Genomic DNA, 15,550 nt, shown 5'->3' on the forward strand with positions numbered 1-15,550 from the left:
ATTCAAGTGTCGTGGTGATCATGAAACGTATCCACACGATGGGTACGTGAATTCAGAATAAGAATACAACCATAATAAAGATAATTGGACTGATCTTTACTCTTGATTTTAAATAAATCTAATTTGGAAAGGGAGCTGCTAAGGCAGAATTTGACCTTACTGCAGCTGAGCCAATAAGTTTCAAAGGAGGCGTTGGCATCTGCAGATAGGAACTGCCGCATAAACGTAGGTTCAAGGTCAGAAGAGTGCAGCCAATTTGACAGACTACTCTTTTATTGCCTTAATATATAAGGTAATCAGATCATTTCATCTTGGTTGAATCTATAATAATGTAAAAATATGTTAATTGGCTAGTTAGCACTCAAACTGTTGCTTCTGACCTTTTTGTCTGTGGAGAGCCCTGACTTGTGCTCATCTCTTGCCTCCAGCACTTTCTGGTCCTGTGTCCTGCTCAGCCTCACTGACCCACGTTGCCTGTGATAGTTCCTCGTATATTCTAAACAATCACTTTTATCTTATTTTTTCTGTAATGATTTTCACATCCAATTTTCACTACTACTTAATTATATTTGCAAACACTCTACTTAGGCTTATATAAAGGCTTACAATTAAATAAAGGTTTTACACTAATGATGTTACATGCATTCAAGGTCAGGCAGTAAATGTGTGGGAAGATCTAAGTGGTGGGCTTAGTTGCCTGTGCTAACCATAACGGAACAATCTGTGCATTTTGCCTTATTTCCTCTGTGCCTATACTTGTTATCTGGAAAACTGCAGCACTCCTTATTTCCCTGGGCTGTTGCGAGGAAGGGAATACGTGCAGGTTTAAGGTGCTCGGATTTGTTGATAACAACGATCCCATGGCAGGCATGGAGGGTCTTTTAACTGGTTGTTAAAAGACATGAGGGCTTGTTTCCAACAGGTACATCCTTTCCCTTCATAGTAGCATCTGTGAAACTTCAGCTTCTGGGCTGCTTCTCCTGGAGGGAGAGGGATGTTTTCTTGGAATAATATTCTGAGACAATATTATTAAATTCTGAACAATAATATTGCTATCACAAATTAATCTCCCTGCAGGTGGGTTAACTCAGGCATAGAGTGAGCTGGCATCAGAGCTGGGAATAGAGCAAAGAGGCTCTGATGCCTTTCCCTGCTCTGAGTGCCAGGCCAGTGGCCAGGCTGCACTGCTCACACGGTGACTTCTCCATCACCCGTCTCCTGCTGTCACATCAAAGGCAAGGCTCGGTGTTTTGGGAGCACAACAGGCCAGAGTTTCTGTCCTTTGGCATGGCAGCTAATTCTCCTGATCTATCAGTGAAACATTTCCTTGCTCATGTGAAAGTCTTTGGGTCATAGACATTAGGCTGGAAAGGGCTCAGCAGGTTACCTAAACCATGTCCCCTCCCTGGGAAGAGAGCAAATCTCTACCCCATGCTCTGTTCAGCACCAGTTGTGTGAGTTGTTAATCGAAGTCAAACTGAGGAAGATCAGTGACTTTTATGTGCGTATGTATACGTATGGAGTGAGAGGTCTTGAGCAGAGTCTGGAGTCTGAAATGGAAGAACAAAAACAGCATGATTTTTTGGGAAAAAAAATCAGCTTTATGGGAGTTATTTTCCGTTCTCTTTTTTAGAAACGGCTTAGGCACAAAATTCCCCCGCCTAGTTAGTTTTCTGTATGAAATAAGTCAGTCCTCAGTCCTCAAGGAAAGCCCCCACCTGTCCTTGCAGTTTATGGTGTCTCAGGGGGCTGCTCTGCCTTCCCTTCTGTCAACTTTTTTTTATTGAGAGCTGTCCTCCGAAGGTAGTGTGCCCAGCCTTAGAGTTCAAATCATTCCTTCTCTTCAGGTCCCCCTGTCAGAAGCTTTAAATTGCCCTTCAGTAGGCATGTGACTCCATAGAGTTAAATTGCTGCACAAAATCTGCTGGCTCGCAGATGGTATCAGAAGATAATTGGAAGGAGAATGGGGCTGGCAAAGTAACTGGGGCCTTTTTTTTCATTTTCTTCTTGAACTTAGGTAGAGGTGTGCACACAGCAGCTTTAAAAGGAAGAAGAAGAAAGGGGGAAAAAATAAATTAAATTTCTCAAGGCTTCAGTGGAAGTTTCTTAGCAAAGGGGAAGAATTGGGAGATATGATCCGGCATAGGTTGCTGAATCAATAAAAATAAATTATGAGTTCTTCGCTATCACCTCTTATAATGTATGATAGGGGACCCTTAAATCATATCACCTCCTGCCAGGAGAGATTGTATTTATGTTTAACTGACTTACACAGAGATAAAGCTCAGGCTTCTGTTATTTTAAGCAATCTAGATGTCTTTTCTGGTGGCAATGTGTGTTTGTGTGCAGCGAGGCCGTCCGCTGGAGCTGGGACAGATTCTGGGGAGCACAACTGCGCCTTGCCAGAGCGCGGGTCTGAGCCTGGGGGCTTTACTGCCCCACTTCCACAACCGCTGCTACTCACCAGCTGCCAGTAGCGTCGGGTGCGTCCCCTCCCCTCCCATGTGTTTACTCATGGTAGTCTGAAATTCTACTTAAACGTCTCCTGTGTTTTATTGCTGTCCTTAAAAAGGCAGCTAATTCACCATGTCTTTTCCCAGAGGCTCTCTCCTGAGGGGCTAATAAATCTACTAATACTTAGCTTTTGTGGAGTGTTTTTTTTCCCCCTACAAAGAGGACAAAGGCTTTTATGATCTGACCTGGTAGCTACGTTTAGGGCTCTATTTCAGCCTCTGGGACAGAATCCAGCTTCTCTCTAAGGACTGATAACCATGCTGGAGGCCTGTCTTTTATTCCTTTAGGAAGGAGATTTTAAGAAACTGATCATAGTTTAGTGTACGTGCACACACACACAAAGGTAAGTATGTAGGTAGGCAGGAGGTGTTTGCTGAAACTCAGATTTACCAGTGTGGGTTTTTTCTTTTTCCTTGAAAAAATGTTATAAGGGATATTTTCTACTTTTTAACATGCATCATGGAGATGGAAGAGTAACATGGCTGACTTGCAGACCCTGTTCTGCTAGTGGCTACAAATACCCCTCATTTGGGTAGGAACTGGAATCAGTGCTTTGGGAGGAGAATCTGATTTTTTCTGTTACTGTAAAGCATCACAGGTTCCCCTTGAGTCCTGCAGGCATTAGTTACTGCTGTGGAGGCAGTGGTACTCAGCTGCTTTCACACCTGTGGCAGGGACTCCTGTGTGTGAGGCGCCAGCAAACGTGTCCTACGGACAGTCCCTGCTCCAAACAGCTTAAAACCAAAAGCGTGAGAGAGCCTGGCAGGTTCAAATCCAAATCCAAATTGCCAAAGCAGGGAACCAGCGTGCACAGATCCTGTCCTGCTCCTGCTGGTAGTCAGGCGGGAGGACGCAGTTATGCTTCCCAGTGCTGGCTCTTTCTACAAAGCACTATAGTGTTGTTTTTCTGTAGGTTCTGTTCACTCACCCCAAGTTCTGTAATGGGAATTTCAAACGGCTGCTTTCATCCAGAGGGCACTTTTGTGAAGGCTAAGAGATCTGCCTCCGGTATCCCCAGGGAATCCATGGGAAGACCTCTCGTGGTCTGGCTCCAGCTTGTTCTGCCGCCTGATTTATATGGAAACGAAGGAGGACGGGAAGGAAAGAGCATGCTGTGGCAGCTTTCATAAGGGAAAGTGAAAAGCAATGCAGGCAAGGGAGGATTAAAGAAGAATATCGTTCTTTTAGTTCCTAGTTTTTGTTTTGAGGACAAATTTGACAGCCTCAGCCATTTGGAGATCACAAGTTCACTGGAACATGTTTTGCTTTTGTGTGTGATCTTGGGACTTGTCTCCTTCAATTTCAGAGGGCTCATTTGCAGGCACTGCCTGAAGCCACCCACAGATCATTGATCTCTCTCCAGAGATTAAAAAAAAAAAGTCATTTGCTGCTTCAGCTGGCATCATCTTGCTCATGCAAAAATGTTGCTCTGATTTCCGATGGGCAGGATTTGGCCTGTATTTCTTGTTAGTATTTCTGAGGTTTTCAGTGTTAGGATGTGCTGTCCTTTAAGGGTTAGTACCTGGAGATATGTTTTTTTTCAGCTGTGTTCACTAGGCTAGGGAAAAGATGGGTGTTTAAGTTGCATGTGGTCCTTCTTTTGCTAATCGCTGTGTTACTGTGTGTGAACTCCGATTGTGGCTTTATCTTCCAGGTGTTGCTTGTTAGCCTAAATTAACTAAATCTGTTTAAGGGGATTATTTCAGCCATGTAGAATTTCTGGATGGAGACTTTTTCAGAATAAAATGGTCTTTAATTAGATTTTTCCTGATATACTTGCAAAGTGAATTACACCAAACCCTTAAAGTTGATTTGGATTCCTCCTCCCAAGTGTTTCCATGTAGAGAAACACTTAATCTCTCCCTGCCTCTGGTCTCTCATCGGTAAAACAAAGATGACATTACTTGCCTTTTCTCACAGTGGTGCTGCTTGCTAAATCCATTAGCACCAGTGGAATTTAAATTCCTCATGGGGGAGCTTTGTAATGATGCTGTGTGCTTCTGGCACCTGGGGAGAGCACTCCTAGGTATCAGCAACTGCACTTTGACCTCTGGGGCAAGCGGGAATGGCGATGTTGTGTAGTGCGGTGGTCGCCTATGTGTGCACGTCTTAGGTGCACGGGAGGGGGGGGGGTTTGGTTGGACCGGGGTTATGAAGGGATTGCTTTTGAGAGCTGCTGGACCTTGAGCTAGGAAAATGCCTAAACTGAATCTGTCTGGGATGGAGTTTTTTATTTTTTTTAAATATCAGCTTGTATGGTGCTGTGTTTTGAATTTGTGACTAAAACAGTGTTAATGCACCGGTGTTGAACAACACTTGCACAGTGACAAGTTGTTTTTTTACTCTGCCCTCTGGTAGCAGGGGAGGGGATGCAGCAGGGACACCTGACCCAAGTTGTCCGGAGGGATATTTCAGCCCATGTAATATTATGCTTAGCTATAAAAAACAGGGATTAGTCGTTCCAAAGCAGCCATTGCTGAGAGACTGGCTGGACATCGGTCTGATCGTGGAAGGCAGACAGCAATTGCCTTTTTTCCTCTTTCTTTCACTGATTAAACCCTCTTTCTCTCAAATCCAAGTTTTTCTTGCTTTTGTTCTTCTGGTTCTGTCCCCCCTTCCTCTGGAGTGGGGAGTGAGTGTCTGGGTGGGTGCTCAGCTGCTGCCTGGGGTCGACCCACCCCACACATCAGCACAGATCTGTTGAACACGTAAAGTATCCTATTGCCACATTTGAGCATTTGTGTACAAAAAGTTAGGCAGATATTGGTGGTTTTTTGCCTGATTTAGCTTTAAGTGCAGACTGTAAAAAAAAGACTTAGCAAATTCATCATCCCAAATAACTCCATTAGTTTGTTGATTTGTTCACCTTTAATAATTAATTTTATCCCTTTAAAAAGAAAAAAAAGGAACAAGAAGCTAGGGACCTCCGTAGGGCAGTGCTGCAGGCATTCAGGTCCTAAACCTTTTTAAGCCAATTTGCCTTCATCCGCGAGCAGTTTGCTGCTGCTGGTTCCCAGGAGCTGCGCCCATTCACGTTTTTAATTTACTTGTTGGGTGTTTTGCTCTAATCTGAATGGGGAAAGGTGGATGAAAATTGCAGACAAGCTTCCTGTGGAGGGTGTGTGGGGCAGCAAAGGCTGCAAACATCATGGAAATAGGTCTGTAGGCAGGAAATGGAGTCCGGGACCCTGCCTGCCAGAGCAAGCAAGCGAAGAGCTCTCATTTTTCACTTGTAAATTTGTTCACAATTCCTTTGTTGTGCTGTGTGCTGCCCGGTGCTCGTCCCTTTGCTCATTATTAATTACTTTCTGTAAATATGTGGACAGGGGTACTGGCGAGCTGTGTAAATCTCTGTGCTGATACACCGGGATCACTTAGAGGGGAGGCGTCTCACCAAGCAGCTGGCCTTTCAGACATCTACCTGAAATGGTCGCCTCTTCTCTCTGGCTTCTGCTCTTCTCCCCCTTCTCTAATACGTGTCTCCTGACACCACAGCATGACTGCCCATGACTTGGCACTTCTCGGTTGTTCTGAAGTTTGCTGTCAGCCTGCTGGAGGAACTGCAATGCCTTTATGTGCTAATTTGTGGGAACCAGTTATGTATCTACTGTGGGGTATGCGCAAAGCACTTTGCCAACTTGGAATCGGCAAGATCTGGAGGAGGGTTTAATGAACTAAAGTAATTTTCCTTCATAGTAAAATTTTATGAGCACAAAAGATTGCTGCGCCACCAAACACTCTGAAGAGCTTCTGAGCACTTCTGTGATTTATAGGCTCAGAGATTCCTAATAATTTCCTGAACAATAGAAGCCCCCTCAGGGATTTCTTCTCGACGCAGAAAGAAACTTGGACTCCTATTTCTGGTCGTATTTTCTGTCATTTCACATCAGCCAAATTGTGTCAAGGCTTGAGGTTGCTCGGCTGGGCAGGCCCGGAGACCTGCTGGCCTTCGAGGAGAGTTCTGTCACGTCAGGCCTGGGCCTAGTGGTTCAGTGCCGCGGCAGCATTGGGAAGTGCCAGGGACTCTTAAACTGTGTTATAGTGTAAGCCTTTGAGGATGAGTAATTGACAGGGGTTGGCGTTTTTGTCACGCAGACCTTATAGCAGGGTCTTCAGTCAACAGCGTAGTTTGTACAAAACAAAAACACATGGGAGGCCTGCGTGTAAAATACAGTGCACAAGGAAATTTTCGCAGGACTGGAATGTCATTTTGGTTCCACAGGAAAAAAATAACTTTCTCTGATTATCCTTTCCCCGTCCCCACTTCTGCCTTGAAAACCGAAACAGTTTATTGAATTTTCAGGTCATTTAGTTTTGTGTAAGCTCAGCTTTAAATTACATTTTCCAAAGGGTTTCTATTGCCTTAAGGGAGCTGTAACTCAGCCTGACCTATTTCCCAGCTCTGTCCTGCAGGCTGCTCCTCTCTCGGTTCGCTCTCAGCCAGCTGGGCTGCTGGGTGCCCCCAGGGACACCCACCTCTGGGGTCGGGGGAAGCGCCTGGTCCCCGGGGGCAGTGGGGAAATTTCCCACCTGAGCCGTGTTCCCTGGAGTGAGCACTACGAGCCTGGGGAAAAAGGCAGTTCAGCATTCATCTGACTTGAAATTAATTTTGGGGGCGTCGGTTTGATGAATGGAAACAAGACAGTTTCATTTGAGACTATACAGTTGTTTTCTTTATTTTGATTTAAAAAAAAATGCCTAAGTGAAAGTTTTTTTGTTGTTTCTGAATCAATATCACCGGGAACTGGTTTTTTTATTTCTTTTCCCCAGATCAAAATCTTTTCATCTTGATTTAGGCTGAAGAGTGTGCTTTTCCTGTGGGGTGGCAATTCTACATTTCCTGCAGTTCAGGGGGAGAAAACGCTTTTTTGTTTTGAAGCAGTTCATGCTTTAAATGTGAAATCTCCAATTTTCAATTGAGTTCAGCTTTTAAAATGAAAACCATCAAGATTTTCATGCAAAATTACTCTGACACAGAAAAGCCATGATTATTTGTCAGTGTTGACAAAAACAAGCAAAGCTTCTTCAACTACAAAGTAGAAATTTGAATCAAATGTCTCAGCTTGAATCAGCGAGGGGCTTTTTTTTTTTTCCCTGTCAGATTTCAGTTTTGGACAAAATTATCTAATTTTCTTTGTTTTGTTCCCTTCTTTTTCACCTAAAGCACTCACATAACAATGTCCTAGAGAATTGGGCTCTTGCCCAGGTCTGCCCCTGCCACCCCTCTTGCGGTCACTTGGCATAGTTGGGGCAACACCATGTGGAGGTCTCAGGGTAGCTTCTTGAAATATTTTGAAAAGCTGTGTCAGAAGCACCCTGTGGAAGCAAGGCAGGAACCAGCTGTGTCTTTCTGATCTGTGTCTTAACCACCTGGGACACTTGCTTGGCAGTAACATTTGCTCCTGCGGTCTCACCAGGCGGTGTGGTGGGGATTGTCCTCTCACAGCATTCCTAGGGCAGGCTGTGGGGTAAAGCCTCCCCAGCCCTCTGTTCTTCAGGCTTCCAAGACAGAGTGAGCGTTACCATGGTTGAAATTCAACAGTTTTGTCTCAAAAGCAAACGGGATGGGGTGTCATCCCCCTGGGCTTGTGGTGTGGTGCCCGGCCTGGGCACACATGGTGAGCGAGTTTGTGGGCATCTTGCTGCAGGCGACTGTGCTGTGGGCTACCAGTGCCCCAGGAGGCCCCTATTTCCTGGGACCCCCCGAGATTTAGTTTCAAAGGGATGGTTATGCTTTTGTTCTGCATGCGTTGACAATGGGCAGAGGTGGAGTTTTGGGTGAAAATTCAGAAAAGCCCTACTAAACAGCGTGCTTTTACTTTGGATTTATACCCAGGAGCTGAGCAGGCTTCACCCCACTCCTGCAAAGCTGCCGTTATCCTGTTATTTGCAGGGTTTGTATCTTCAATAATACAAGGCATAGGAGATCTGAGGAGAGGCGCACACAGTGCTGGCAGGTTATGGATGCTGCCTCCAGTTGGAATTGCGATTTAAGCAAGAGTTATTCTGCTGAAGTTTGATCATGATATAGAGGCTTTGTGTAATACGTTTAGGACTGGATCCAGGATCTGCTGACCTCAGTGGGAGTCCTCCTCCTGGCTGCATGGTGATAAGGCACTGAAACTGGAAAAGTACCTCTGTGAAACCTTGCCTCAGTTGTGAGCACTAGAGAGAGAGGCATTTCTGGCAAGGCACTGCTTGTGCTGTGGTGCATGTCTTCCTAGAGACTCGTGAGATATCCTATTGGAGTCCCTGCGGGAATAGGGGGCTCATCTATAAATGTCCCTTGGCAGGTTTTAGCTGGGAGCAGCCTGCACTGCTCCCATCAGTTGGTGCAAGGACGTGTATGAACCTTGGCTGCTGTGAGTGGCAGCTGGTTCTTCCCGATCTGTATGGGAAGGTGTGCGCGGGGTTTAAGTCACAATAAAAAGGGCCTTGTCCTTATTTCCCTGCTGCACAGCAACAGTTTAGGCTGACATGGGCTTGCATATGCTGACTCAAATCTGCTTGGCAGGTTTCTTTTCACACCCTGCCTGGAAGCAGCTTTGCTTTTATCTTCCTCCTAAAGGTCTCTGTGTAGGGAAATAAAGGGAAAAATGCAATCAGGGAAGGGGAAGTGAATCCAGCAGAAAAAGGGATGCTCAGAGCATCTTTTCAAAAGCTATTAAGTTGGGCACCGACTGCATAGTCACGTACCAAGGTCCTTACGATTTGAACAGGTCTCTTCCCGGTATTATGCTGACGGTAACAGACTGCTGCAGCCTCTGTGATATTGATTAATCCTTTGGCATTTTTCCTTTCTGCAAAGCTTTAAACTCCTCACCTAGCAGACTCTCAGCTGGGAAATCCAAATGAAAGGTGTGGCAGGTCCCATTGCTGTGGGAGGAGGAAGAGGGAGGGAGATGGGGCCTTGGAATAGAAAAGTTCCTTCTTGCAACAAAGCTCATTTTGGGCAAAATGGGCTCTTTTTTCTGGATTGGGATCTTCATAACCAAATTTACCACTTCTTTCCATGGAGACTAAGTAGTTCATGTTAGCACCTTGAGAGAAACAGGAAAACGTCGAGTGTAATTTCTGATTTGGCTGTTGAATTAAGAAGGGTTCATCCCAATTCCATTCCTGCCCTTGAATAACCATAGATGTAGAGAGGGCAGCTCGCAATGTTCAGTTAATTCCTGGTGGCATTTTTTATTTCAAATGCAAAACATCTCAAGGATTAAAATAAATGTTACTGGTTACATGATGCATTAAGCTAATGATTTTCTTTTTTAAAACTTACTTGATCCTATAATACGGTAACTTTAATGGATAAATGCTAAGCTCTCCTTTGGGTGATTTCAGATGCCTTGTATATTGCTACACAGTCTAAAGAAAACCCTTTTTTCTTTTTCCCCTTTCTCCTCCTTCCTCCCTTCCCCTTCCACAGGTGATTCTCATTCTGACGAAGCTCTACGACTTCAACTTGGGCAGCGTTACCGAGAGCTCGCTGTGGAGGTAAGCAGGCTGCAGAAATCACAGCAACTGGCACGGAGGGGGTGCATGGCGCCTCTTGTAAAACTGGAGGCTGAGCAAGGGAGGTCAGAGTCGATCTGGGGAGGAGATGGGAGGGGATCTGAGATAACTGTGAAGTTGAAAAGGGATGCATGATTAAGAAATAATTGATTTAAGAAAGGTCTGCAAATCAGATGCTTTCTTGATGTAGGGCATTCCCCTGCCACACAGAGGAGCTTGCTTTTGTTCTGTCCTTTTTGAGCGTCCTTAAACAAGGCTCTTCGTTCCTCAGAGCCTCTGCCATGGTGCTGGCAATGAGAGTTGGCTGTGTAGATGGTACTGTGTTTTCTGGAGCAGCGTCCAAGATAGTGTACAACCTTGTGCCTGGTATGAGCTTAGCTGGTCTTAGCCATGTTCCTCAGCCTTGTGAGCTAAGATGGTCATCTTGGCAGTGAATCGGTGTTGCCTGGGGCTGTGCGGACAGTAGCCATCCCAGGGCTAGAGATCACAATGATGGGCTGGTGTCTTCTCCGCTCTGGGTAAACTCAGATAACGCCACGTGCCTGCCGTGCTCCTGGTCAGGTGCGGGAGAGGGAGTTTCCTGGCTTGGGGAAACATGTTGCTGGGTGGACTGTAGATGTGTTTAAAACAAACAAACAAACCACACACACACAAACAACAAAAAAACACACGTAGAATACCCCTATGAATAAGCAGCCCAATTCTTTGACTTCTCCAAATTAGCAATAGTTTCTACCTGCTGGGGATTGCTCTCCCTTCTCACAGCCCAGCTGTGGTGTGGGAAGCATATGTCTTTAGCGGAATTGTTACTTAGGTGTTTTTTACTGTCAGAACAACAACAAAAAAAAGGGCGTAGGGTGGGGAAGACACCAGTGCTTTGTGTTAGATTTACTTCTTGTATTACAGTTATTGCTCAACCTCCAGAAATTGTAATTGGTGGTGCTGTCAGTGCATTGTAGCTGTTGCTCCAAGTCTAAGCAGCTTCTTGCAGGTGGTCTATTGTCCTTTCTTCCATGTTAATTTAGAAGCCTTTGTTTGGACCAGATTTTGGGATTGTTGTGGGGTTATCCTCATTAATGCATTTAAGGGTTAATTGTTTAGTAGAGCTCTTGAAACTTCTCAATTTGCACAGTAAATCCAAAGCCTAATTGCACCGTACCATGGTAATCTGCAAAAGTATAAATAACTGTGCAGCTAATAAGAGAGAACACCGTCATTTCCACTTATCCTGGTACTTTTCAAGGTATTTAAGCCTTGAAAACTTTTGCCTCTTTACCTAACAAGTACAAATGGCACTGTGATTGTACTTTAAACGTAATTGCTAAGCAATCTGCTCTGCATAAATAATGTAACAAGCAGCCAAATCCTGTCCTAATGCTGATCTCAGAGCAGCACCTGAGCTCTGCAGAAAGGTGACAGCAGCATCGCTCTTGGAGCTCTCCCAGAGTGACAGAAACGCCGTTCATCTGTCCAAGTGAATGTATCAGTTGCTTGGGCATCTGGGGAAATGCCCTGTTCTGTGTGTTTCAGTCTGTTTTGGGATGCTTCTGCCTCTCTTCTGTGGTGAAACAGGGGCTGTTGGGGGGTCTGGAGACTCAGGCTGAGAACAACATTCCTGGGTTCTCCCAAGGTTTGGGAGGAAATTTCAAGGTAAAAGCTAGCAGGTAGAGCTCTTGGGCTCTAAACCTTAGTTTCCCACCTGGAAAATTCAGGATTAAACCACCCTGCAGTTTAGAGGGAAGTGTTTTTTTTCTTATTTTTATTTTTTAAGAGAACAGCTTTGATTTTCTGTTTGAAAAGATGTTGTAGCAATACAAATAGATACTATGTGGAAGAAATAAGCCAAGAGAGATTCCTTTTTGCAGGATATTCTGTTCCATTTATACATGAAAGCCTCTGAATCTCTGCATTATTTAAATAGGTACTTTTCAATATTTTCTCTATATTTTTGAGACCCTGAAAATTTCATAGGGAAGATCTGTCTTTGCAGAGTGAAATTACATCTTCTGGTCATATATTTGCTTTCCTTGGTTACTTTTTTGTAGACTCCTTCAAAATCATCTTTGAGCCCCGGGAACTGGTTGGGTCACAAATTGAATGCAAATATCAATTAAACATCAGAAGGAGGTCTGGAGAGTTCCACTTTTTCTACCTGTTTTCTGGGACTGTGGCTTGTTTGTTTCTGCCGACTCAGAGCTCTGTCTGTCTGAGCAGCAGTGCTGTGCGGTGCCTCTTCTGAGCGCTTGGCAAACAGTTGCTTCCGCACGAGAGGGGCGGTTTTTGTGGCAGAGAGCGGTGAATCACACAGCAGTGCTTCAGAGGATGATAAGATAGAGCAGAGTGGAATGCAATCTTCAAATATCATCTTGCCTCTGCCTGCCTCATGCATCAAAAGCTTTTGCTCGGTCCCCCCCTGGCTTGTAGCATGAGATGCTTTGATGCAAAATGCTATATAGGAGAAATTTCTAATACCTGCATTTAAATACAAAGACAAGCGAATCAATATGAAAACATCCTGAATGTAATTAAAAAAGGAGCAAGAGAGAATGAAAAGTTACATTGGAAACTGCTCCTCTATCAGGCTGATAAGAATTTAGACAGAGGAAATGCTAGTCAGCATTTGAATGCAGGAGCACAGACTGCTCTAATAAGTAAATCCATGTTTCTGAGGCCAAAAATATCACCGAAAAAGCCTCCATTGCTAGTGAAGCAGCCAGCTTCAGGGAGAAACACACGCATCCCTTCCCCTTGTGAATGTTGCTTCTCTTCTTGGTCACAAGAGATGTCTGTCGGTTGGGGGTTGTATTTTTTTTTTTTTCCCCACCAGGTGAGTGGAGGTGATTGTTTTCCTCCCGTAAAAGGGATCTACCTTGTTTCAATTGTACTCGTGATGGTGCGAGGCATCAGAATTTATGGGGAGAGGTCTTTTCATAGGTCAGGACATACAGCTGTAAAAATTAGGTTACCTTTTCAGGCATGTAAGGCTTCATCAGTTCTCATTGCCTAGCAAGGTATCCACGTGGCTGGTTGTTGAGAATCCAGCTGCCATCCTACCTGCTTTTAAATAAAATTTGGATTAAAAGATAGACCTATGGCTTCTGTAGAATTCTGCGTGTGATCGAGAAAATTTTATGGGTGGGATGGGGGAAGGAAAACATTCCTCCCTCTTAATCCATAAGCTCAAATGTTTTTGATTTGAAGTGCTGCTGGGGAGCATTCAGTTCCCAAACCCTCTGTAGACCAAGGTCCCTGCACCAAAGTTCAGCTTCCACGGTGAGCTGTGATCATGCAGCGGTGATCTGTCATGGGATATGAACTGCTGCTGCAAAGAGAGGCTGCTGCTTCATGGGAAGGTAGTCTGAGAAGGCACCCCTCAAACAGAGGACAAATGAGAGGGTTAGAGATGCAAAATACAATGTCTAAAAGATGCCACCCACAGCCGAGGGTTGAAGGTGAAAGTTTTTTGCCTGTTTTTCTGTGGAAAATCCCAGGCAAATTTTATTAGGAGGAGAAGAGAAGGGAAAAACTCTGCTCAGTGGTTTATTTCTTCAAATGTATGTGTTCATAACACTTCCAGATGAACACAGGAACTGTGACTGTGATAAATGAGTCTTGGTTTCAGACGTGTGCTGTGCTCAGATATAATATATGGGGTGCTCTGTAGGCTGTATGCTAGGCAGAAAGTCGTTTCATTAGTTAATCTTGTTGCTATCCAGTTGTTTCCTTCTCGTGCTATGAGTGTGAATAAACAGGAATCTATTGAGCTCCTTTTCTTATTCTGTGGGTCTTCTAGATTTCACAGCTTTTTACAAGCAAAGGAAGAGTCTTGTGATGATTTCCTTGCTTATTGCTAATTCTGTCTCCTATTTTAGCTGTACATTTCTGAGCTGGTTACATCAACATGACATTCTGGATAAGTATTTCGAGTCATGGCAATATTGAAAATGTTTTCATCTGTTTTAGCCGGTGTAGGATGAACAGCTTTTCTTGTAAGATAACTGGAATAAAAACATTATTTTTGTTTTATTTTTCTTCCTTCTGCTGTCACCTAATTTTGTACCCAGGAACAGTCCTAATTATTTGGATTGCAGTAGCTAAAAAGACAGCCTCTGTCCCAAGGGAACTTTCAATCTCAGATGAAGACAAAGAGACAACAGGCGACACAACAGACAAGAGAAGCCCAAGCTAGCAGGGAGGTATTTATGATCAATGTGATAGCCATGACTGCAGCACATCAGCTAATTAGGCAGTGGGGAGTAGTTCAGATTTTCTTCCAAAGTGCAAGCACTTGCATGTGTCAGCTCTGAGTCCCTGCTGCCATTTTACCCGCTGTTGATGGCTCCCCTTGAATTCCCATCCTCTGGCTGTGGAGCCCACTAAATTATCTGATGGTATATAATGCTGGCCCGGGCATTAACCCATACTCAAAATCATGACTGACTCTTTCTTCTTAAGAATCTAGAATGTTACTGAAGGTATTTTTACATATATTTCTTCTTGTCTTGTTGTTTATTAACCAAGAAATTAGGTTTCCATGGCAGCGCTCAAAAATCCCCAAGCATTTTTTTCCTCTTGTGGCTGCTATGCCTGAAGAGATTGGTTTGTCATAGCCTGTGTGTTGAGTTGAAAAACAAACAAACAAAAAAAATAAATCACTTTCAGCTTTTTACTAGAGGCAACTGCAAAACAGATCAGCTACAACCCTGAGCTTGGAGCTGAGAAGAGTAAAACCTCTCAGCTTGGTTGCAAGCTGCCTTCTATCTTGCATTGTTCTTTTGGTGCCATTTGAATTACCAGAGGGCTGTATGCTATTTTTCCCTATGTCCTTGCATTTCAGCTTCATACGCTGTCTGGTGGCATCAGGCCACCAGCGTCTTTTGGTGTACCTCTAGCCTCTTTTTCCTCTGCAAAGTTGCACTGATTCACTCTGCAAAGTTCACGCTGATTTCTATGTCTTAGGTTTGTGTGCTGTGAATGGAGCTGGCTTCAGGTAGGGCAGGTGTGAGATGCCATGGCTCCCCTTTGGGAGCAGGGTTTAATCTCCCTGCTCCAAACGTAGCTGTCTTCAAGATAGGTGAGTAAGAAGGGAGAGACCAGGAGATTCAGTGAACATGACTGAAATTTTCATGTCATCCTTTGTGAAGCAAGCTAATCTTGAAACAGCTCATGGCACAGCCAGAGCTTCATTAAGAGAGTTTCTGGCCCAGTGGCGATGCATTATTTAGTCTGTGGGGCTGAGAGGGGCAGTGTCTGCTTTGTGCCATAACCTCTTGCTCGGTGCCAGTCAGGTTCCACGCATTTTGAAATGGAGCAGTGTGGTTTCACTGAAACTCGCTGTATTGAAATGCAGTCTCGAGACAGCCACCATGACCAGCTGGCATCTCCCTGCAGTAGTGTCAAATTTGATTACATCTATTGTTTTCCACCATTACGCTGACAGCATGCATTTTAGATATATGCTGTTTTCTGCAGGACTGTATTCAGGCATAAAATTAATGGAGCTGGTTTTCAGAGTAGTAATGCC

At 44.4% G+C, this 15,550-nt stretch overlaps 1 protein-coding gene across 12 annotated transcripts in view; it reads left to right on the forward strand.

Annotated features, from left to right (window-relative positions):
* The window catches only part of SORCS3 (sortilin related VPS10 domain containing receptor 3), a 313,425-nt gene that overhangs the window by 103,905 nt on the left and 193,970 nt on the right, over positions 1 to 15,550 (forward strand). For 11 of the 12 annotated variants that reach the window (XM_080597782.1, XM_080597781.1, XM_080597774.1 and 8 more), the window contains one exon: positions 9,941 to 10,008. In XM_080597782.1, the coding sequence (XP_080453908.1) occupies positions 9,941 to 10,008 (68 nt within the window). Of the gene's footprint in view, positions 1 to 8,063; positions 8,133 to 9,940; positions 10,009 to 15,550 lie in introns of those variants that run through there. The other variant, XM_080597788.1, reaches the window with a different exon arrangement.

This window comes from Anser brachyrhynchus, assembly GCF_964034855.1.
Source record: "Anser brachyrhynchus genome assembly, chromosome: 6".
NCBI classification, from domain to species: domain Eukaryota; kingdom Metazoa; phylum Chordata; class Aves; order Anseriformes; family Anatidae; genus Anser; species Anser brachyrhynchus.